At 44.9% G+C, this 25,411-nt stretch overlaps 1 protein-coding gene across 3 annotated transcripts in view; it reads left to right on the top strand.

Annotated features, from left to right (window-relative positions):
* Positions 1 to 25,411, top strand: part of SMG7 (SMG7 nonsense mediated mRNA decay factor) — a 484,004-nt gene that overhangs the window by 447,053 nt on the left and 11,540 nt on the right. For 2 of the 3 annotated variants that reach the window (XM_078643126.1, XM_078643118.1), the window contains 4 exons: positions 2,265 to 2,336; positions 12,077 to 12,233; positions 23,815 to 23,985; positions 24,077 to 24,234. In XM_078643126.1, the coding sequence (XP_078499252.1) occupies positions 2,265 to 2,336; positions 12,077 to 12,233; positions 23,815 to 23,985; positions 24,077 to 24,234 (558 nt within the window). The remainder of the gene's footprint in view (positions 1 to 2,264; positions 2,337 to 12,076; positions 12,234 to 23,814; positions 23,986 to 24,076; positions 24,235 to 25,411) is intronic. The other variant, XM_078643137.1, reaches the window with a different exon arrangement.

Raw genomic sequence — 25,411 nt, 5'->3', positions numbered from 1 at the left:
TGGGAATCACCTCCCTCTGCTGCCTCTGACATAGGATGTAATCGGAGTGGCAACACTTTATTGTTTTTTGTGGGGAAGGATTTTCCTCTGGTGCTGTTAATCTGTAGACATTGCTGTAATGGCTTTGTTCACCTAGAGAGGCTAACTGGTCGACTGAAAACGATGTTGCTTTTGCACTTCAGTGTGTGCACAATGCTTTCTCTTGCTTTATTCGTATTGTAATTTTGCTTTAGTTGTAGTCTTTTTGCTTTGTTACCACACTGCTATTCTTTCTAGGAAAATCACTCCAACTGTGTCCACTTCAAGGCTGCCTGTGTTTGCTTCCTGAAACACAGCCTTTCTTAGGTTTCTTTTGTGAAGATATCCTCTTACAGTTTATTGGGGTTTCCCCAAGTACTTATTCTGCCCATTAACTCACATTTCCACCCAAATTCTAAAAGCATGTTTTTTGTCCGTTGGGGATTTCCATATTTCAAACATTTGTGGTCCTCCCAGTCAATGCTCAAATTTGTCACTGTTGCATATCGGCTTCCGTAGCTCTTGAAACTAGAACCTTGATGTGTTACGAGAAGGTAGTAACAGTCCCTTGAGGGTTGACTTACAGACTGTTGCTGATTGTAAAGTAAAAGGTTCTCCAGCACCAAATAAGTGCCACACATGCAAACACCGACTTCAGGCTTTCAGATATTGTAATGCCCACTTTCAGTATGTATGTGAAATTTATTGAAAACGTTAGGCACATGTATATGCTCATCATTGGGATACTTCCCTGGTTTATTTTCCCTGGACAACTTACAAATGCAAAGCTCTACAATTAGACAATTTTTCACTGTATTAAGGTTTCTTTAAAAAGAAAACCTCAACATTCATAATCAGAACTGTGCCTTTTATGATCGGCAACTCAGGTTAATAAATAATGTATGATGGACCATTGCCAAGTGTTATGGTACTAACCAAACAGTCATTGATATGTGAGCTATAGCTTAATTTTTAATTACTTGTCGAACATTTGTACTACTCTCAGACAATATGTTCAAAATCAATTTTGCTATGCTAATAAGAACACCCTACGTAACAGCCCCTGTTAAATCAGTCTCGCTGTGATGTACAAAATCAGTTTTGTGATGCAACAGACCAGGTCTACTTTTAAGTTCATTCTTTCCTACAAGTGGGTAAAGAATACAAGAGACCTGTAAGTTGGGCTGGTGCTTTATAAGGCTTAGGTAGGGTTTTACAAATCCAAATAATTAGTCTCTTTTGCTTAATAGCACAATGCAAGTCATTTGAACTCTTGACATCTCTGAATAACAATTTAGCCTTACCGAGTTTGCCATGTGGTTTGCCTTAATCATTTATAGGTTATGTGGGGGATGTATTGAAGTGCAGAGTGCAGTTTAGACAGGTCATTGACCAGTCGAGCAAATTGGCTCTCCCTTTAGCAGAGTGGGTTAGTTTAAGCAGAGAGTATGGACACAAAAGAGCCATAAATGCGCCTTACTGTTGTCCTACATTTGTTATGCTGCATTGTCGCACAGATATTGACTGTGATGGCCCAGTTTGCTACAAGGCTAATTCACCAGGTCGTGCTACAGCATGTTATTCGAAGTAGGTATATCACTTAGATTGCTGTTTGACTGTTAATTACAAAGTGATCATTTATTTGGATCTCTCACATTGTATTGGTATGTGCTTTTTAATCAGTTTAATAGTAGAGTGTGGCAAAGTAGATTGTTTTGTGTGTTGCAAAAGCCTTCCTTGACCTGATTCCCAAAGTTTTGCTCTTGGCTAGGAAATACTGATCTATTAGTAGTAAAATGAAAATCATTGAGGAATTGTATCAGACTTGAGTCAGTCGTACGCTTACATAGGTTGTCCTCACACCCCACTGCAAAATTGCATCTTAAAAAGACCATTTCCTTTAACACATTTCCCTTTTGTTGCTTTCCTGGTTTCATTCATTTGACAGCTGAATTGCATAACCTTTTCTTTCCTTTAATGGTCTATTGCCATTATTCAGTAGGTATTTTTCATATAGCGCTAACATGTCACTTTGGCCTGTGGCCCTACATTGTTATTTTCACATGGTGGACTACTTGTGCTACGTTTCTGTTTTGTAAAGTGTTTCTGAGACAACAGAGTTGCACTTGGCTCCCACCTGTGGCTTGGTCTTTAAGACTAACTAAAACGCACAGGCGTCTAATCACCATAGACATATAAGCATCCCTAGTAACTGTGTCCCCTTTCCTTTCTGCTCCATGGAAAAGTCGCTGCTGGAGAAACCTTCGGAACTGATTCAACCTTCTTTCCTGTCTCTCACAGGCTTCTCGCTTAACCAGGTACAAACATTCATACACAGGTCTTGGGATCTGTGGCCTATCTAACGTTATCCTTAAATATGGCTTGTTCCTTGGGAAGGGGTTAGTTTGTGTGGGTTCTTTTCAAAGAATGTTTTCTTTACCCTTACTTTGAATGGTTTTGGCAAGGTGGCATTGTAATTATGGCCCTGGACCAGCAGCTCCATTGTGTGACTAAGGACTCACAGTAACACAAGGGCATGCAGTATGCTGTCTTCTGATGGATACATCTGCCAGTGTATTCCTCACCTTGTGAATATCCCCCTGCGTCAGCAACGCTCGGAAAATTCTTTTGTAGCACGCCGGCGTGGACGACGTCATAGGAGCACGTCATAGGAGCACGGCATCGCGCGCAACTCCGACTGACGTCACTGACTCCTTATTAGGCCTACGTCGGCGTGATGACATCAGTTCCCTTTTTTCCGCGTCGTCGACGCTAACTGTTTCGAGGGATCTTCTGTTGATTGATAGTAACTTTGTTACTATTGTGAGTTTATTTGTATCTCTTCGATGTTGCGGTCTTCTGTCGTGATGTCGACGAAGAAGACTGGGTTTAAGCCATGTGATTCCTGCGGAAAGATGATGTCCATTAAAGATCCGCATGGTGACTGTCTATGGTGTCTGGGTTCGGATCACGACGTCCAGGGTTTTCGATCCTGTTTGAAGATGAACCCGAAGGTTCTTCCAGAACGTGAGGCAAAACTTCTTGTTGCCAAATTGAAGGGTAAGGATGCCAGTAAGAGTTTGAGATCGAGACGCCTGAAGTCAAAGTAGAGGTCGGCTTCGTAGTCGACTTCGGGACATGTTTCCAGATCGTCTAAGAAGAAGCATAAGAGAAGGAAGCATAGTTCAAGGCACCATTCCGGTAAGGAGTTGGATTCGAAAACGAAGTAGTCTTCAAGAAGGCGTCGTAAGGACATGGTATCACCCTCTCCAGTTCGAAGTCATGAAGGTGAGGCCTCGCCTTTGGAGTCACGGGAGCATTCACCAGCTCCGGTGTTGGATCCGTCTCCGGATCAGTCTCAGCCTTCTGGACATGACGAAGAACAGGAGGAAGTTCCTGTTGCTCAGGGTTCGACGACTCCGGTAAACCAACCCGAGGAACAAGAGGAGTCGATTCCGGTGCAGCCTCCTCAGGAGCAGCCTGTGGGTTCGTTCCCTCCTTTTCCGGGTCCAGGACAGGACCCTTCGCATTTTTTAAACGCCATGTATGGTGTTTATGCGAGAGCCATGTACCCCTCTGGAGCACCGGCTGGTCCCATGGGTCCATTGGCATACAATTTGGGGGTTCCCCAAGCCTATGCTCCGGCGCCGTTCTTGCTGTTTATGCCAGCTCCGGCTCCACCTTGGCATCTCTCGGCGCCGTCGAAGTCATCGACGCCTCTTACGGCTTCACCGGCTCCGGAACGACCTCGAGATCCAAATCGAAGTTCGACGCCAGCTCTGGCTCCATATTCGACGCCAGCTCTGGCTCCATATTCGACGCCAGCTCTGGCTCCATGTTCGACGCCGGCTCCAGCTCCTCGTTCGACGCCGGCTCCAGCTCCTCGTTCAGCGCCGGTTCCGGCTCCACATTCGGCTCCGGCTCCTTCGGAGTCGATACCAGATCCGACGACGTCGGTTCGATTCGAGTGGTCGAGGCGTAAAGCACAGTGCCTTTTGGAGGAGAAGAGTTATGGGGAAGCTGAAATTGAAGAAGGTGAGCTCCAAGATCAGGAGGATTATTTTGACGATCTACAGGATGCAAGTGGTCTAGAGCCGTCTCCTGATTGGGAGTTGGCCACAGTATCTGATGCTCCTTCAAAAGATGTGGCTCCCTACCATGTGATAATTAAAAAGGCTGCAGAACTCTCAAATTTGACTTTGCCATCTGTTAAGTATAAGTCGAACATTCTGACTGAAGTCCTCCATTCACCTTCATCTGTGGTTGAGCCTTTATTTCCTTTTACTGAGGCGCCTACTGATCCCACCTTGGAAGTATGGAATAGACCAGTTACAGCTCCTGCAGTTTCTAAGGCTGTTGCAAGGCGTTCTAGAGTGGCTCCTGGCGACCCTGAATTTTTATCTACTCATCCCTTACCAGAGAGTTTGGTAGCACAAGCTGCCTGCTCTAAAACATCTGCAGGTGCAATCCCCAGGTACCTGGTGATAAGGATTCCAAAAAGCAGGACCAAAATGCAAAAAAAGTGTTTTCGTCAGCCAGTATGGCCCTAAAATCTACAAATGCCACTTGTTTGCTGGGTCGATATATCCATGCTTTGATGGATACTGTTAAACAGCGGTCTCCCAAGCTTCATGAGGAGGACAGAAAGAATTTTAATGAGGTGATTTCTGACACTCAGGCTGCTGCTCGGCAGGTCATACAAAGTGGTATGGACACAGCGGATTCAGTGGCTAGAGTTATGGGGTCTTCGATTGCCACCAGAAGAGCTGCCTGGCTGAAGACTTCAGAGTTCTCTGCGGATGTTCAGGCTGCTTTAATGGATTTGCCCTTTGATGGCTCAGCCCTTTTCGGGAAGAAAGCTGATGCTGCATTGGAGAGGTTCAAGGACAGCAGAGCAACAGGCAGATCTTTAGGTTTGCAAACTAGAGGATCTGTGGGCAAAAGATATAGGGGCTTTGGAAGATCTTCTTTTCGTCCCTGCAAGCAATCACAGCAGCAGCAACAAAATCCGTTGTATAAATCTTAGAGGAAAACAAAGGGGTCGTTCTAGAGGACGTCAGGTCTCCTCCTCTTCCCACCCCCTCCTACTACAGCAAAGCAGCCCTAGATCCGCCATTCCGGATCATGCGGGTCCTGTAGGGGGTCAGCTTACCTATTTTCTATGGGATTGGGAATCTGTCACGTCGGACCTTTAAGTTCTCAATCTTATGGAGAATGGGTATGCACTTCCCTTTCGGGAATTCCCTCCGACCCTCCGAATTACCCTCCTTGCCAAGGTTTTTGCTCGGAGGACCACCTGCTACTTCTGCAGGAGGAAGTCCTGGCATTGTTGAGAAAAAGTGCGATAGAGGTGGTTCCGGAGCAGGAAAGGGGTCAGGGATGCTACTCCCGGTATTTCCTGATCCCCAAGAAGGATGGCCGACTTCGTCCAATCCTGGATCTCAGGATCTTGAACCTTTACATGAAGCAGGAGAAGTTCAAGATGCTCGCCCTTGCGCAGCTTCTTCCAGCGCTGCTGGAAGAAGACTGGATGGTGCCGATCGACTTGCAGGATGCATATTTTCACATCCCAATCCTGAAGTCGCACTGGAAGTATCTCCGTTTCACGGTGGGTTCACAACATTACCAGTTTGTGGTCCTTCCATTTGGTCTTACTACTGCGCCTCGAGTCTTCACCAAGGTGATGGCTGTGGTGGCAGCACATCTCAGAAGATTAGGGATTCCAGTATTCCCTTATCTGGACGATTGGCTGATCAAGGCGGAATCTCCAGAGAGAGTGCTCCATCATCTGCAAGTCACAACTCAGTTGTTGTACAGGTTGGTTTTTTCGATAAATGTACCCAAATCTCACCTGGGGCCCTCCCAGCGCAACCTGTTCATTGGTGCAGTACGGGATACAACTGTATGTCGGGCATTCCCTCCACCACAACGGATTCGCGACATACTGGAAATGATTCCTTTATTTCACAATGGAGCGGTCGTTCCAGTCTTGAAAGTCCTTTGTCTGCTCGGTCTAATGGCTTCCTGCATTCTGCTGGTCAACCATGTACGCTGGCATATGAGGGCACTCCAGTGGTGCCTCTGCAGGCAGTGGTATCAACACAAGGGAGATCTCAGGGAGTCGATCAGGATCTCCAGGGAAACTGCAGCGGATCTGTCTTGGTGGAGTGTGGAGGGCAATCTGTCTCAAGGAAAGCCCTTGCAGCTACCTCCATCGGTGGCCACAGTAATAACGGATGCATCCACTCTAGGGTGGGGTGCTCATCTGGGGGATCTGGAGATCAGGGTCTTTGGTCTCCAGAGTAAAGGTTGCTTCACATCAACCTTCTGGAATTGCGGGCGATACGTCTGGCACTCAAGGCCTTCCTCCCTTCCCTTCGCGGTCGGTCGGTTCAGGTCCTAACGGACAACACCACCGCGATGTGGTATGTCAACAAGCAGGGAGGAGTAGGGTCGCAGTGTCTCTGCAGAGAGGCTCTGCGTCTCTGGTCCTGGGTTCAGGACCATCAGATTTGTCTAATGGCAAATCATCTGGCCGGAGTTCTGAACGTGCGTGCAGACGGTCTCAGTCGGCAGTTCTCGGCCGACCACGAGTGGAGGCTTCATCCAGAGGCAGTTCGTCACGTCTTTCGGACGTGGGGATCTCCTCGGGTGGACCTGTTCGCCACTCACGAGAATGCTCACTGCCCGTCATTCTGCAGTCTCCAGTTTCCGATGCAGGGAGCCTTGGGGCACACGTTTCAGTTGAGTTGGGACTCACAGCTCCTTTACGCGTTTCCTCCCATACCCTTGATTCCTCGGCTTCTGAGGAAGATTTGCCAAGACCGGGCCCAAGTTATTTTGATCGCCCCGAATTGGCCAAGAAGGGTGTGGTACACAGATCTACTCCACCTCTTCTCGTGCCCGCCACTCCGTCTCCCTATCGGGGCAGATCTCCTCTCTCAGATGGAGGGGAAGGTTCTACACCCCCACACCTTACACCTTCATGCCTGGGGATTGAACGGGGCAACCTGAATTCCTTTTCTCTCCCACATGATGTGGTGGATGTCATTCTATCGGCCAGGCGTGACTCCACCAAGTCAATCTAATCATACAGATGGTCTAAATTTGTGACTTGGTGTGGTGAGAAGTCCATTGACCCTTTGAGGGCTCGTTTGTCTGATATACTTCAATTTGCTCTTTTCCTGGCTCAGCAAGGGTTTGCTGAAGCTACAGTCAAAGGTTATCTTTCGGCCTTGTCTGTATTTCTCTGCCTGCCAGATCAGCCGTCTTTATTTAAATCTCCTGTGGTTCTTAAAGGGTCTTACAAAAAAATTTCCTCCTACTCCCTTTATTGTGCCTCAATGGGACTTAAATCTTGTGCTTACATTTCTGATGGGTTCTCCTTTCGAACCTTTGCACAAGTGTCCCATGAGACTTTTATCTTTTAAGACTGTCTTCCTGGTTGCAATTACCTCGGCAAGCAGGGTAAGTGAGCTTCAAGCTCTTAGTTCAAAGCCCCCGTTCTTAACCATTCATGCTGAAAGAATGGTTCTTAGGACCAGGGCTGCTATTCTGCCTATCCATCTAGGACAGTCCATTACCCTGCCTACCTTCTATCCTCCCCCTCACCCTTCCAAGGAGGAGGAGAGACTTCACCGCCTGGACCCTAAGAGGGCGGTGAGCTTTTATCTTGATAGAACAAGAGACTATCGAGTGGATGACCAGCTCTTTGTTGGATTTGCTAGCTGCAGAAAAGGAGGAGCTGTGCACAAGCGCACACTTTCAAGATGGATTATACTATGCATCAAGATCTGCTATTCCCTGGCGGGTAAGGACCCTCCAGAGGGTATAAGAGCTCATTCCACTAGAGCAAAGTCTTCTACTTCTGCTTTGTCTAGGGGTGTACCTGTAGAGGACATTTGTAGAGCAGCGACTTGGGCTTCCCTTCACACTTTCGCGAAGCGTTACTGCTTAGATTCCGAGGTGAGGAGCGACGGCCACTTTGCGCATTCTGTCCTCCAGGATTTTCTGGTATAGGAGAGTGGACACCCTCCTCCGGGAGTGGGGACTGCTGTGGGACTCTATTCACAAGGTGAGGAATCCACTGGCAGATGTATCCATCAGAAGAACAAGTTACTTACCTTCGGTAATGCTTTTTCTGGTGGATACAGTATCTGCCTGTGGATTCCTCGCATGCCCACCCGCCTCCCCGTTGTCCACTCTACCTGAGTTCATGACATTATTTAAATGTATTTATATATATATATTTTGTGTTTTTCATACATTGTCTACACACAATGTGTTATTTTGGATATTATGTACTGTGTACACTGTATATGTATATATCTATTGTCATTGGTCCGTCCGGGTGCCTTAAAGGCACGGAAAAAAGGTCGGAACTGATGTCATCACGCCGACGTATGCCTAATAAGGAGTTAGTGACGTCAGTCGGAGTCGCGCGCGATGCCGTGCTCCTATGACGTCGTCCACGCCGGCGTGCTACAAAAGAATTTTCCTAACGTTGCTGACGCAGGGGGATATTCACAAGGTGAGGAATCCACAGGCAGATACTATATCCACCAGAAAAAGCGTTACCGAAGGTAAGTAACTTGTTCTTCACTAAGTCACATTTCTTGTGTCATCTACATAAGTGTCAAAAGAGACAGTTCCTCTATATTCTTAGTGAAATTCCACTTAGCAGGAATGCTAAAATATGACCAGAGAGAGATTATTTAGATCAATGCCTTTTGTATGGCGACTTGATCTTTTCTTACAAAAAAAAGTAAATTAAACACCTAAAAAAGAAATGTATGCACATATTGTGGGGTTGAATTTGTTGCCTTTCAAATGCACATAGTTATTAAGAGTCCGAAGCAAAGACATTTAAAGCCATAGAACTATAGCATTATGGATGGATGAAACTGTTTTGCGGAAATCTGCTTGTTTTAAATTCCTGTGGAGTGCTATTGGGCTAAATCTACCCAGAGGAACCCGAGAAAGAGGCAGATTTTGCGGAATTGAACTATTCCATGAACCACCCACAATTCGGGATAGTTCTCTGGAATTGTTTGATGCTCACTGGCCACACAGGAACTATCTGAAATTGCCCAAGCGGGTAAGTTCTTAGGCCTTTTTTTCTACAGTAGTAGGCAGAAACACATTTAATAGGATTTAACTGGAATTTACTTCCCCATGCCATGGATTTAAGAAGTATTTTGCCCACAAACTAAATATTTATGTAAGTCAGCTAAGGTTTTCAGCCCATCGTATCTCCTAGGCTTACAACTTTTATTTTCTTGCCATTTAATATCCTATTTTGTCACTACAATTTTTGTCTGCTTATAGTGTATCTTTACATCTGTGCATTGTCTAAGGTCTATTTTAATTGCACGCAACCATTGCAGGTCCAAAAATTCACCAAATGCGTTTTTCTTGACAGGTGTCTATCCCTGCCTCCCATTCCCCCTCCATGCCACCCACCCTGTGGTGGTTTTAGAAATGACCTCCTTGCTCTTCAGGTGATTACAAGTATGCCACAATAAATTGTGGGATGGTAATGGCACATGTCCCATTTTGGCCCAGTTATTTCCCTTTATTGGTTGTCGGTAATCATGCCTCCTTGATTACTGGGCACTTATGAATGAGCCCACACATGGTACTAGTAAATATTTCCCATTTCGATATGGCCCACTTTAATTTATATCTTTGATTACAATGCATTGTGTTTTGGTACCTGAGGTGTAACTAAGATGTCACCTTCAATTATGAATCTGTATTGTTATGCTTAATTGTGGCTCCTGTGATACTTTGCACATATGGTAACAGTAATGCTGTAGTGCCTGTTTTGGCACCTTTTGATTATTCATCAGTCATGGTACCAGTAATTACATAGTTAGTGACTTACCTGACGAACTTCCAGAGAACCAGTTAATAGCTTCTAGTGAATGCAGTAGATCGTGGTTCTTAACCTGTGGTCAGGGGAGCTCCGAGGATCCGAAAGTCCACCCAGAGTCTACGACTGCTCAGAAAATTAAATGGATTAATAACGTGTATATAAATGAAACACATTTTTAAGCTGAAAATTCTAAAATGTTCTGTTAATGTGTAGGAATTTGAAATTGGAGGCTAAAAAGTTAGTTTCCTCAGAGTTGAGAGCAGTTAAAGTGCATCATATAGAATATAATATGGACAATGAGCGGCCTAAATCGAATTTAGTAAAGCTCGAACCATCCCATTACAATTTATTTTTTTATATATATATATATTAATTTAATTAAATAATATATTTCCTCATATATGTATTTGTACAATGAATGCTTGCATCTGAATTTTTGTGCGTATTGTGTTTGTCTTCAAAAAAGTATATCCCGGAATCCCCGGCTTCCAGTAATGACTCGGTGGACCTCCTGATTCCATTAATGATTCAGCGGGGGTCCCTAGGTTCCAGTATTGATTAAGGAGGGTACAAAAGTCAAAAGGTTTAGAACCCCTGCAATAGAAACATGGGCCTTCGGATATTGGACTCCCTATGACCAGCCAAAACCCAACAAGCTCATAGGTTTGTGGTTGTTGACCAACTTTCCAAGGCAAAAGTCTGCTCTTCACCTCTGGCAGCATATTTGCTGAGGCATAATTTTACACCATCCTGGTTTAATCTTCTCTCCCCGTACCTATTTTTTCCTCATGTTTTTTTGCTATGCTTTTGTATTCATGTAGTTCCTGTAACTACGCTCCAGTAACTGATGTAACTTTGTAACCATGTTCTGAAACCATGTTTCTTCCTCATGTAAAGCGCTCTGATACCTCTGGGTCTAGCCAGTGGAGAAGTGTAGCTCACCGGTTAGAGGAGGCAGACCCTGATGCAGAGGTCTGTCCCGGGACCAGGGTTCAATTCCCGACGCGGCAGGGTCTTGAGCTCATAATGTCCACGGACTCGATAATTCTCGCCTCGGTGCCTACTCGAATCGTGGGTTCACACTCTGCAACTCTGGGCAATAGCTTGCTTAATCTCCACTACGGCCCCACCGCGATGGGATGCCTGGTCTTCACCTTGGGGATGCCCAGTAGGGGTAATCTCGCAGGGAAAGACCAGGACGGGTTCCCAAAGCAAGCGCCTTGAGACCTTACGGTGATAAGGCGCTATACAAGAGCGTATGATTAAGATTCATATAAAACTCAATAAGTAAATAAATTCATTAATTCTCCTGGTTAAACAGAGTACTAGTTGAAATCAGAAAACGGCAATTAAGCAAGCAAACAAGTCTGTTTCAAACCAGTTGCAAAATGAAACTGCAATTTTCAGAGGGGCCCTACAGCTCTGTTGGAGTGTATGACACCACAGCAATGGGAGGATAAGGAAGTGAGGGAATACAGATAGGTTCCATTCTTTGGTAGCAGTAGTAGCGGAGTGTAAGCTCCTCATAAAGGATCTGTTTTCTATAAAACCTGAGATGTCCAAGTAATTGGTCTCTGAGCTCACAATCAGCTATTCACCTGCAGTGACGTTAAACAAAGTGAATCCGTCAAAGTACATTCATGACTTGCCTCTTTCTCCAGTGAACCTTATCTGCCCATTATTTGAGATACTTTTTATTCGAATTCTTACATGGCAATAACCCTGGGTTGTCCTATATCTGTAGCTGCAGAGAGCCAATCTGGTCCTGATTTTGTGACTCGATGGAGAGCCCATCTCTGACAAGTGTTTTGAAAGGGTGCTCTTTCTGGTCATCAGATGGGACACACTTGCCTTAGTTTGTCAGACTGGGTATAGTATCCGTTAATTAAGCTACATCACTTTTTGTTCAGAAATTAAGTTGGATTTCAGGTGAGGTAATAGCTCAAGTGGGAATGTCAGAAGCTTGGGATCCCAGTTTGTCTTGATTACAAATAATTATTTCTTGCCAGTTATCTCTTTATGTATGTGCTTGCATGTGTAACGGCTCATTTCCAAACTCGTAGCTCTACTTGAACAGTTGAAGTTCAAATGAAGGATTGCCTTTAAGAATATAAGTGGAGTGCAGCCCCTTTTTTCAGGCAGGTTTAACCTATCACTAATTGATGCCTAATTGTTTTACAGGAAAGGTATCCGAATAACATGTTCAACGAGGTGTATGGAAAAGCCCTTGGCACCAGCTCAAAGATGGATGCTTCGTCAGCTGTAGGGCACCAAGAGACTTCCCTTTACTCGCTCTTCGAGGGAACACCTTGGTCTCCATCACTGCCTGCCAGCTCTGGTGAGGAGATTATCTGTTTGAAGTCTGACTTGCACTTCACTGAAAGCCACTCCTACCATTTGCATTCCTCATCAGCTTCGTTTGACACAATCCCTTCTAGACTCCACAACTACATTGTAGCACATTGTGTTGTATGTTCTTGACAATTCTGTTACATTTGTACCTTTTGTTAAATCTAGCATCCCCTGCTCGAATTCATCTATCCAGCAACGCTCCATCACCCATCCAGTGCCTACTAGACTTTGCCCTTACATCTTGGCGCCCACTGCATTTTCCAGACACCCTTCCATATCGTACTAGCACCTGCTTTAATTCAGGCTTGTGCTGTATTATACACCTCTCTAGTCCAGCATTCCCTATCTTAGTGCGCCTTCGCATCCCACCACTTCCCACCCCTTGCTCCATAACGACCGGAAGCCCACACTGATCATTCCACTACCCACAGAATTATGCTCCGTTTCTGTACCCAGGATTGTTCTCTTTAGGCAGGCATGTTGTCAAGATCATGGGATTTCCAAATGGGCTGTTGTATCCTGTGCACCCATCCATTTATTAAATTGGTTAGAGATTAAAGTATGATAGTTGGGGAAATCAAGATCACTGTATTCTCTTTTTACCTGATAGGAATGTCCTGCATTTGAGGATTAATTTCACAAATGGCTTGCTTCTTGAGTTTCTGCCTCTAAAACACTGTTTTAGGTTTTACCTGCACAGCGCTTGCGAAATCTCTTGTATTTAATATATCTTAAAACAAGGTTCTTATCCGTTCCCATGGCCGAATTACTGTAGTCATTCGCTTTTGTGTGAAACCTTTATTTTTTTTAATTAACTTCTCCTGGCTGCACACATATATAATACTTCTACTAAAGCTATTCACACTGTTAAAACCCAATTCATTGTCAAGATGAGATATCTTCCCACGGAAAAGGCAGACCGCTTGTAACAGTATGCTGGGATGGTTGCTTTTTATTCCTTAGCTGTGTAAAGCAGATGATTTAGCCTTAGAACGTTTGTGACCTTTCCTCTTCACGCCTCAGTATCTTTCTTTGAACTTTATATGCATTATCGGATTGATTTTTTTCAATGTAATCTATTTGGTCATTATGATCAAATTCTAAATGTTGTAATAAACATTGCACGTTAAAAATAAAGTTAATATACAAGATCTATGCTATATTTGACTACTAAACCGACAGCCACAACTTCAGTTGCCTTGCAGTTATAAGGGGGGGTGATTTAGTTGGTGCAGCAGGTGCAGTGGCACCGGGGCCAAAAGTTGTCATAACTTCCCTAAACACTAAATATTGCTATATTTTACTACTAAACAGGCAGTCACACTTGCAGTTATCTAACAAGTGCTAGGTCATGCTTTCAATAGTGTAGCAGGTGCAGTGGCACCGGGGCCAAATGCTCCAGGCACCCCAATAAACACAGATTATTGCTATATTTCACAACTAAAAAGCCTGTTACTAGTGCATTTATTTTTCAGGCTCTAGGATCATGATTTGAATGGTGCAGTAGGTGCAGAGGCACCAAGCCAAAAATTTGTCAGAACACCTATAAACTCCTAATATTGCTATACAGGCAGACACAATTGCAATTAGCTTTCAGGTAAAAGGGGCATGATTTGAGTGGTGCTCTAGGGACCACACTAAATGCAGAATATTGCTAAATTTTACTACTAAACGGGCAGTCACAAGTGAGTTATCCAACTGGGCCATGATTTCAATGGTGTTGCAGTGGAGCCGGAGCCAAAAGTTGTCATAACTCCTCTTAACACCAAATATCGCTATATTTAACTACTAAATAAGCAATCACAAGTGCAGTTGCCTCGCAGGCACTAGGATAATTTTTTCAGTGATGCGGCATGTGCAGTGGCACCGGGCCCAAAAGTTGTCAGAACTCCTCTAAACACACAATATTGCGATTACATCAATTAATTCTATTTCTCTTTCGTTTCATTTTTCAGAATTTTGCTATTTACCCGCACTACACCACTAGTAACAGCACAATATATTGCTTTTTTGCACATAAACAAGTCGTAACACTTTAACAGACTTTCTGTAACTTCTATTGTACAACTACTCAGCAGGTTACTACAAAATACAGCTCATTATTAATCACATAGTTGAAACCTAATGCATTTACAATGCTTGTTGGTTAAATGATCTTGTATAGATTTATAGTGGATTTAATTTTTATTTTTTGTTTGCGGGATTTATTTTGTTTTTGACACTGTGTAAAGGTTGTAAACTCTTATTGGTTGAGTTGGCTTTGAGTAAAACTCAAACCTTTGGAGCATTGGGCCTTTAATCAAGCAATCAGAGATAGAATATTCCTTACTGTCTTGCAGATACCCATACACTGTTAATTTACCTCTGTTGGTTTGCATCATGGGGTGCACTAAACCAAGTTGGCAGGATTTTTTCATGATCCATTGCCTATAGGCTCCAGCTCCTCCAGGTAATGGTCTGTTCAGTCCACCATAAGTGGGGCTTTTGCTTTATAGGGTGTCTGGTACAGATGTACCCTCATTTGCACAGATTTCAAACTAGAGAACACCAACCTCATGATTCCAGGTTGGTGAGACTATTTTTCAGAAAAATTCCAACATGTGGTAAACCAATTTCCGTGAATGCTGGCTATTTTTGTGGAAATAATATTCTGCACTATATGCTCTTGTACCCACTGACTACACATATACACAAAAAGTATTTGGATTTTAAAACTGAAAAGAACATGAAATGAGATCAATCGGAGGCCATTAAATAGCGAAACACTGGTCACACAATGTTTGTATCTGATAGAGACTTCTAGCTGCAGATTCCTTACCTTTAGATTTGCCCAGGGTCAGACTGGATCTGGAAGATTTTCCGTGAGCAGTACCCCTGCGTGCTGGTATGTGGCGTAGATTAGGTCCATGCGGCGGTGGCGTCTGACCTGGAATTGACTTCTGCCTCGCCAACATAGGCTCCACCTCGGCTCGCTGACATCAGTTTTTCTTTCCGCACCAGCCTGCGCTGATTCAAGAGAAGAGCTGTCGCTCTGTCCATTTTTGACAAGATTTTTGCGACATTTGTTGACCTTTCTTGAGATTTTTTCCTCCTGGTGTGTCGAGCGTTAATCAAGGAAGACCGATTTTAACCCCTGCAGTGCCTGTCACTGCGCCATGTCCGTGACTGACTCACTCCTCGTGTGTTTGTGGTGTCTGGAGCACGACCACGACCACGACTCCAAGTCGTGCTCCAACTGCCGGCCACGGGACCAAAGGCTTTGAGGGAGCAGTCATTGAAGCTGCTTGTGGCACGACATGCGACTCCATGGAAGTAACGGTCCCGCTCAAGAGGAAGATCTTGGAATGGTTCCAGGAGTCCAAAGTCCTATTCGTCCTACTCTAAATCATCAAGGCACTCTGGTAAGAGGCACAAAAAAATACAAGAAGTCGGAGTGCGGTTTGACTTCTCCTCGTCCGTTGGCTGATGCGACAAAGGAACATCAGCTTTCGAACCTGTACCTGGGCCAACTCCGCACCTCCCCAGTTTTCCGGGAGCAAAAGCAACCCCGCTCAAATAAAAGTTTTATGAGCCCATGCGCCTCATTTTTGAACGTCCCAACACTTCCAGCACTTCTTCGGGCCCTGCAGGGTTGGAGGGATCACCATCTGGTTCTGTGCCGACAGCTCTGGCCCGACTTTGATGGCCCAGCATAAATCCGGACCGCCGGAGGTCATGCAACTGCCACCTTCCCCCGGTGCAAGCCCCTATTGTGATCCACGAATCCGTCACGAACGGCGTTGGCAGAAGCCGATTCCAGCATCAACAGGACCCTGGTGTCCTAAGTCGGAGCCTGAACCCAATTCCATAGGGATAGGCCTTGAGGAGGAATGGGAGTGGTTTCTGGAATATAATCTTTATGAGCAGGACATGGACTGGTGTGAGGAACTGGATGATGCCAGCGATCTGGCTGCCTCTCCATATACTGTCTTTCTCTCCCTACCGTGGCCACAGAGGAGAGAGCTACTTATGCAGTGGTGTCGTAGGGCGGCTAAGGTCTGAGACCATCAGTTTTCCTCGGTAGCAGTGAAGACCAACATCTTGACCGAGGTACTGCAACCAGGAGTCTCCTCCCCTGAGCCCCTACTCTCGTTCAACTAAGCCCTCACCAACGTCCTTCCGGGGACTTGGTCTAAACCCAGCACAGAAGCTCCTGTGATTAGGATGATTGCCCACCGCCCTGCTCCAGGTGACCCAAATTTCCTCACCCAACACCCTGCCCTGGAGAGCTTGAAGGTCCAAGCCTCCACTTCTATTGGCGGATTTCCCGCTGCTCCCCTGGACTGGTACTCCAAGATGCTGAACAGCTGAAAATCTTTCCCTCTGCCAGCCTTGCATTGTGGTTGGTGAACATCGCATGCTTATTGGGCTGCTATTCCCACACTGTGGGAAAAGGTTGTGCAAATGCCACAGTTCCTGGAGGAGGCCCCAGGTCATTCTCTCCCAAGCAGTTACAAACATGAGACATAGTGAAGTTCACTATAAGCTGTGGCTTGTACATGACTGACTCTCTGGGCAGACCGATTTGGTAGACGGCTCTCAGACTCCACGCCTGGCTGAGAACATCTAGATTTTCAGGGGATGTCCAGTCTTCCCTCAAGGACATGCCATTCTATGGCACCCATCTCTTCAGAGGCGAGGAACACTCTGTGCTGGAGCGCTTTAAGGACTTGTTGGCTTCGGCCAAGTCATTGGGCCTCTCAGCTGCCCCACGTCCCCAGTCTGCCTTTCGCTCCTTTTGTTGCAATGAAAGAGGCTTTCAACCGTGTCAAACCTATAGCAGCCACCAAGCCGTGCAAGCTTCCCAGCCTCTACGTGAGCAAGGGCATGGTTCCTACTGGCCTTGTGGGTTGGGTAGCCAACAGTCTGGTTCATCAACACCCCCCTCCAACCGCCACGAGCACTTTCAGTTCACTGTGCTCCCTTTTTGGGCTTTCCAGTACCCTTCTTGTGTTAGCTAACAAACCGCAATTGGGTCAGAGGCAGATCCCGCTCCCTTCCCCAACCATATCTCTCAGTAGGGATGGGGTGGCTACCAGATCAGAGGACTCCACATCAACATGCTGGAGCTCCGTGCTGTCCGACTGGCATTTAAAGCCTTTCTACCATCCATCAAGGAAAGGCTAGTTCAGGTGTTCACGGAAAACACCACCGCCATGTGGTACTGTAACAAATGGGGACATGGTGGCTCTGTGGACCCTCTGTCAAGAGACCCTGCGTCTCTGTATATCCCTGTAACATCCAGGTATATCCCTGGTGTTTCAATACCTGGCGGGTTCTCTGAACGCCAGAGTGGATGAACTCCGCAGCCAGTGCCTAGTGGATCACGAATGGTGTCTCCACCCGGAGGTGGCGCAAGGCCTCTCAGCAGTGGAGAGAGCCTTGGTTAGATTGGTTCGCCTCTGCCGAGAACGTGCAATGTCAGAAGTTTTGCACGCTTGAGTTTCCAAGGCGGCTTTCACTCGGAGACACTTTTAGTCTAGAGTGGAGCTTAGGCCTCCTTTACCTCTTTCCGCCCATACCACTACTGCGCAGAGTTCTTAAGAAGATCAGGAACGACTGGGCCCAAGTTATCCTTGTGACTCCGGACTAAGCACAGAGTCTGGTATCCTGATCTTCTGAGCATGAGTGTCGATCCTCCGATCAGGCTGCCCCTTATGGAGGATCTTGTGCCACAGCAGATGGGGATGGTCCTCTAACCGAACCAGTCAACTTTCTGCCTTCTTGTGTGGAAATTGGGTGGCCCCAGTTGATGGCTTTCAACTTTCCTCCCCAAGTCTGCAATGTTCTGGCAGCCAGGCGTCCGTCCACCAAGACTGTTTTAGCCTGCCTTTGGAACCGTTTTGTATCTTATTGAACAGAAAAGTCCATTGACCCTCTGTCTGCCTCCCTTTCTGATATTTTGCTATTTATTCTTATCCTTGCCCAGCAGGGCTCTGCTTTGGGCATTCTGAAGGGTTATCTTTCTCCTCTGTCTGCCTTCTTGCTGCTGCCCGAGCAACCTTCTTTAAGTCCCCTATTGTAAACAGATTTTTCAAAGGCCTTCCTTGTACATACGTTTCTTCTTCTTTTATTATGCCTCAGTGGGACCTTAATTTGGTCCTCACATTCTTGATGTGGGCTTCTTTCGAGCCTCTTCACAATTGTCCCCTCGCCATCAAGACCACCTTTCTTGTGGCAGTTACAGCAGTTTCAAAGGGTAAGTGAGCCGTAGGCTTTATCTTCCAATCCTCCATTCTTATCAGTTTACATGGACAAACTGATGATGCGCACTAGGTCCTCTTTCCTCCCGAAAGTGGTGACACTCTTTCATTTGGGCCAATCGGTTTCCTTGCCCTCTTTCTACGCTCCTCCACATCCCTCTAAGGAAGAGGAGCAACACCACCGTCTGGACCCAAAAAGAGAGTTGTCGTTCTGCCTTGACTGCATACAAGAGTTCTGGGTGGACGACAACCTCTTCCTGGTTTATGATGGTCAGAAGAAATGTCGGGTAGTGCAGAAATTCGCCATCTCTCGATGGGAAATGTATGACGGTAGTCCGCATGCGTTTCACATGTGCCTTGGGAATGCCGTCTTTATCACACATTCATTCTGCATGCAAGTCGTAATAACGAAGTGTCTTGGGGGTGTTGCTGGATTTTGGAATAGTTTAATTTACTATTCCAACTCCAGTCTGCGCATCAGCAAGAAAGGCGTTGAAATTTTATTCCAACACCATTCCTCTAATGTGCCCCCCTAAAGCAAGTCGTAATGATTTGCGTTCAGAACGAATGCTTAAGACACGTTCGTTCTGCTGCTTGTGTTGTGAAGGCACAGCATGATTGGGGCTTCGTCCCAAAGGACGTTTCCCCTCGATTAGTGGTACTATGCATCAAGAACTGCTATGCGCTGGCAAAGAAGCAGCTCCCTGAAGGCTCATTCCACCAGATCTAAAGCTACGACCACTGTTAGCACGTGTAGTCCCAATTTCTGGACATCTGCCAGGCAGCAATGTGGGCTTCCCTACACACGTTTACCAAGCATTAGTGCCTGGGCAGTCAGGTTTGCAGGGCCGTGCATATCTCCGTTCGGTCCTGCAGAACTTCCTAGTTTAAATTTGTCCTCCGACTCACCACTGGGGATGGTATTGCTGGAGTATCTATTCAAAGGTAAGGAATCTGCTGCTAGAAGTCTTATCAGATGAACAAGTTACTTACCTTTGGTAACACCTGATCTGATAGAGACAATATCTAGCCGCAGACTCCTTACAAACCCACCCCTCCACCCCTTTCTGCGGATAGATTTCTAGGGTCCGGGATGATCCCTTTCAGGGCCCTTGTTTGAACACACCAGTTTCAGTGAACTTCATGGCTCCATGCTTCTGGCAAGTAATGTAAAGTCATGAAAAGTAACTGACATAAGCATTTGTATGGGTGACGCAAACGTCCCTTCCGTAATGGCCGGCGATCACGGAGCCAATCCAGCAGCCTACCAGTGCCAATGGGTACTGCTCACAAAAAATCTTTTCAAACCAGTCTGAAGCCTGGGGAAATTAAAACGTAAGGCATCTGCGGCTAGAAATGCTCTACCAGATAAGACATTACCTAAGGTAAGTAACTTGTTCATCAAATGTGATCCAGTTGCAGTGTTGTTGGTTTGGTTCTGTACTAATAACTGCCCCGTGATAAAAAGAAAAAGGTAATCTTCGGGCCACACAAGATCTTTGGAGTGCCACTGCTTTGTGATGTGGATATTTTACTTTAGGTCCGAAGCTACCCAAACGTGAAACTCTTGAATAGCAAGATAGTTTGACAGGCATATTACATAAAGGGTTCACTATTAGAGCCTCTTTTTTAACCTTTGGTAGACACATTTGATACTGCACTAATGATCAGTTGTTTGAATCTGTTGGGGTTTGTTTGATCTCAATGTGGTGAATTTATTAGTACCATGCAGCCCATGTGAAGGGAGACCATGTGTGTTCCACATTCCTGCTAAAATGTATTACAATTGAATGCATTTTTTAGCCCCCAGAAAAATTCTTTGTTGTCTTATACTTATAGTGAATTTAGCAACTAGTTCATTATTAATATTGATTATGGCAACGGGCTAAAATAAAAGCCATGTAAAATCTGCTGGATGCTCAACCTGAGGGGGTGAAACGTGAATCGAGGATTATTTGACCTTTTGAAACTGATTATTCAGTGAAGACAAAGTGGCTTTTAGGACCATGCATGAAGTTATTGACGATGTGTTTAGAACTGAAAAGCTGATCAGTTATGGACTGAACCCAAACAAGGAAAAGTAACCTTTCTAAACTTTTTCTTCTACAAACCCAAAGCTGTTGAAAAATATAGTCCAATTTTACAGCATGATCACTGGTCTGTCGGTCCATCATAATCATTTAAGATGTAAAGTTGCTTCACCTTCTTTGGTGGATCAGTGAAAACGGAAAATATACTTTAACACATTGAAAAATGCCACCATCTAATGTGAAATGTTATTTTTTTTTACATGTCCTAGAAACCAAGTAGGATTGATATACATAACAATGAAGCTTCCAAACAATAATACCCCTTTCAGTCAGTCTACAGCCCAGCAACATTTAATTTCCTTTTATAGTCAAAAGCTCTCCTGAATCTCCTTCAACCTAAATAAATATATAGTGACCAAAGAAAGCTAGTTTTCAAAAAAGGAATCTCAGTAAAAGGCTAAAATAAGACTGCATGAGCAAGGGCTAACATATTTATTGATCTTGAAGTTCATAAGTGTGATAACTGGTCGTAGTTTTCATCGATATAATCCCTATATCAATATTCCAATAATGTGCTCCAAGTTCAATCTTTACAATGATTGAGTCCACAGCCAACATGCTTTTCAGACCTTCTGCTTTCTCAAGGCACAGGTTGTGGTTTAATAATATCTAAACCTCTCTCTGAATGAATCATTGTGTGACCATACTTTGTGGTCGAAGACCTCATCTGATACCTTCATTTTACAGGGGGATTTTGTATTTCCCGCATTAATTTTCCTGTCTGAATAAGATCATTAGTGTGTGCCCCTGTGTTCGTGGATAAGGATGTAAAATAGTATGTATATAAGGATGCAGCTGCATTTATGAATTGAAGGCTAAAATGTCAACCTAGTTTTAGATTCAATGTTTAAAAAGATAAGAGCGGGGCTCAGCCCTATTTTGCCACTCTTGACTCCATATAGAAAGCGCAAATGTGTTGAAATGTAAGTCACCTCCATGGATGTCTCCAGCCATAGAGCCGGTCCATCCATTGATTACGACACACCCTTATTTTCCTGAGCTAAAATTGACTCTGCTGCAAAACGAGGACTTCAAAGGAGCCATGCTGCACATTTTCAGTGTGCTTTAGTCTCCATCTAGCATGGCTTTAGACCCCATTGATCCGCACTGGCCTCCAGTCAGGTTACCACAAGCAGGTCCCTCCCTATTGCAGTTTGTTCCGGTAGAACCAGTTACTGGCCCTTTATCAAGCCCAGTAAGACTGCTACGGCCCTAAGATCCTAGTTTGCTCCCTCTGCCCAAAGCTGGTACCAGTGCCACCTGTGCCAGAGGAGGATCGGGTGTGAACACCCACATCGGATCTCGGAACACAGTTTGGCCCAAGCTTGACCGATGTTACCCTATGATAATAAACTAATCCTGTACCTTGGCTGCTTGACTGTATCCACCGAGGATCCATTATATGTTGGGCACTCATTTTGACCCTGTGCCATAGCAGGAGACAACCCAAGATATTGATGAGGATGATGGTGGGGAAGGTGGCCCTGCTCCCTACTCATTACACTAATTATGCCTTGTATCTTCGTTCACAGAATACTAGTGGGCTTGATGCTTTCCAAAAAACAGAGCTCTACTTCCAGCTATAAAAAGTGAGGGCCTCATTTGCAGTGATGGTCTTGAGACCAGCCAATGTGCTGGAATTAAAGCTGCCCTCCATTGAGACTAAAACAGATGTTTTGTTGAAAATCCAGCAACTTGGGCCAATGTAAGCAGCCACAAAGAGCAACTCAACTGTGGTTGGGAACAAAGGCTGAACTTGTGAAAATACTGAGACCCATGTCAAGGTCCCACAAAGCTTTTCTTTGTTTACCAGATTAACCATTGTAGTTTGTCTCCTACAGGTTTGTGTCTTCCCTTCTCCCTTTGTTGTACATCAGTGGGACCTTGACATGAGTCACACTTTTTTCATGAGTTCAGCCTTTGAGCTTAAGCATAGTTGCCCTTTGTGGCTCCTTACATTGAACACTGTTTTTTTGAGTCCTATTAACTCGGCTCATCATGTTAGCAAGCTGCAAATGTTATTTTCCCTTCTTTTGCCACATTTTTTTACAGACAAACTGGTTCTAGGGACCAATGCTGGTTTCCTGCCTAAGGTTGCCACCACATTACACGTAAAACAGTGCATCACTTTACCAACATTCACTGACCTCTCCCACTGAAGAGGAGCAGAGACTGCACTGTCTGGATCCCCTCATCGCCATCAGTTTTTGTATTGGTAGGACCTTGATTGCTGGTTGATGTTCTACTTTTCATTGGCTATATTGGCTCCAAGACCAGCAAGGCGATTCTGCAGCATACTGTCCAGCTGGCTTGCACTATACATTAAAATTTGGTACGCTGTTACCAAGAGCATCTGGGCCATTTCCACCAAGGTGAAGGCTGTTATTCAGCATTGTCCAGGGATTATCCTGTCCTGGATATTTGCCTGTCTGCAGTAGGGGTTCATTTCTTTACCATGTATTATTGTCTCAACTCTGAAATGTGCAGGGATGCCAATTTTGCCTAATCTGTGTTCTAGGATCCTTGGTTTAACCATCTCATTTGAGCCATCACCATAGATGTTCTGTTTGGTTACTGACTCGAGGTATTGAATCTGCAGGTAGAAGTATCCATCAGACCACTTTTTTTGCCGTTTGTAACGATGTGTCTATGCCTGCAGATTCCTCATTGATCCTACCCTACTCCCTGTTCTGAGGAGTGATTATGTAATTTTTAATAAGCTTTCAAGTTTGGCTTCATACATGGCATTTCTGTCCGTCCCGTCTGCCTCATCTCTACTTCTCAAGGTGAGTAACTGATGGCCATGCCCTGGGGTAGAATCTTCTGACTTTGTGACATGTCTGGAGTGGTTCCCAGAATCTAGTCTAACCTGTGGCACCACTTGCCATCAAAGGAGTGTTATTGCAGATTTTTCTAACCCAGTCTCGTGCCTGGAGGGATTTAAGATGTAAGAAAGTTGCAGGTAGATATAGAATTCCCCAGAAAGGTTGCCACTGAAGCTAGATAACTTGTTCATCTAAGAATTGGTTTAGTGCTGTTGACCCAACCATTCTTTTAGTTCTGATATCAAATAACCTCGACATTGCCTATTACTTACCTTTTTTATTTCTTTATTTTTTAACATCTGGTATCGCGTACATTTCTATTAATTGATTACTGGATTTGTAAAGTGTAGAGTAATGAGGAATGTGTGCTCATAGCACGTTACTGATTATGTTATGTTTGTTTAAAATAGATCACTCCACACCGGCCAGCCAGTCTCCTCACTCCTCAAACCCAAGCAGCCTTCCCAGCTCTCCTCCAACTCACAATCACAACTCTGTTTCCTTCTCTAACTTTGGACCCATCGGGACACCAGACAGCAGAGACAGAAGGGTGGCTGATCGATGGAAGACTGATAAGCCTGGTAAGTTTAGCATCTTTGAGCCATCGTCTTATTAGCTTACCATGCTATCCCCGTCCTATTAATCTCTCTCTCTTGCTTGTTACCTTTCCAGCCATGGGAGGTTTTGGCCTAGATTATCTAACTGCAACATCTGCCTCCAATTCTGTGAGTGGCTGGCATCAGCCTGGGCCCCAGACTGGCAGTAATGCCTGGGCATCCCACGTTGGCTCCCGGGATGATTCATCTGCGGTCCTAATGGAGAGTTTAAAGGTGAGCTGTACTGTAAATAGCTGTTTAATAATTTGAACAAACTGCATTTTGTTCCTTAAAAGCTCACCATATCTGTTAATGGAGGAATTTATCATGTGCTTTATTTGGTGACGTGATGGTCCTGCTTTTTATGGTGTGTATTTGGACTTTTGATGCAAATCGCTTGTTTAATGCGGGGTGAATTGTACTTTGCTAATCCTTTCCTTGTATGTGAAATGGTAACGTCCATATTTTACTACGTTTGCCACTCTTTGTAATACTGCTGTCTTTTTGATTGTGGTTGGGCTAACTACTACAGTTGCTTAAAATGTGCCAGAAAAAAAGGTTTACAGCAAGTTACTTAAAAACATCCGAATGCCACAACTCACCCATCGGTTATTTTGTTTTTCTTTAGTTTTTCTTTTTGTTCTTTTTTTAAAAAACAACAGTGCTGCCAAGGACATTGTATCTGCTAGTTTGACTTGTCCAAAATCAGAAAGGCTCCCTCTGAATGTCTGCATTCATTAATTTAAGGGTTAATTTTCAATGAGGTCCTGACAATCTTCCTAAAGAATTGTTTCACATGTTATTCTATTGTCCTACATACCCTCCTTCAAAGTAAGCGTTATTTCCCTTAGTATTTGTTAAGCATCTGTAGTACACATCAGGTAGTAGGCACTTTTGAGACTGTTGCTTTCTCTCATTTTTAGAAAATATTTTTATTGACAGCTAACAGACTGGTGTTGCTGTTCATGTACTGCACAATAGAATTTTTTTTTAATATACAACTCTAAGTAAATCTACGATCGGATAGACTACTAGCCACAGATTCCTTAACATAGAATGATCCCCAGGCATGAGACTGGATCCGGAAAATGTTTTTTGCCACAGCATCTCTGCGCGCCGGGGCGGTACCACGTGACTCCGCCATGACGTCGTCGGTCAGCGAGGTCACATAAGCCCCACCCCGGCGCCCTGACGTCAGTTTTTTCTCTTTTCCGCGTGCAACGCAGATCCAGATCGTGCCCTGGCCTGTTTTCAGGCCTTCTTTTCACGCTTTGCGTTGAAGAACAGAGTGCGAATGCCTTCGGGCTTCAAGACGTGTACTGATTGTGCACGTCAGATGTTGGTGACTGACCCTCACCCTATCTGTATGTGGTGTTTGGGTGAGCACCATGACTCTACAGACTGCGAAGCT

This window comes from Lissotriton helveticus, chromosome 1_1, assembly GCF_964261635.1.
Source record: "Lissotriton helveticus chromosome 1_1, aLisHel1.1, whole genome shotgun sequence".
Classification (NCBI taxonomy): Eukaryota; Metazoa; Chordata; class Amphibia; order Caudata; family Salamandridae; genus Lissotriton; species Lissotriton helveticus.
Note: the sequence above shows the minus strand (reverse complement) of the source record. Positions and strands in the feature narration are given on the sequence as shown.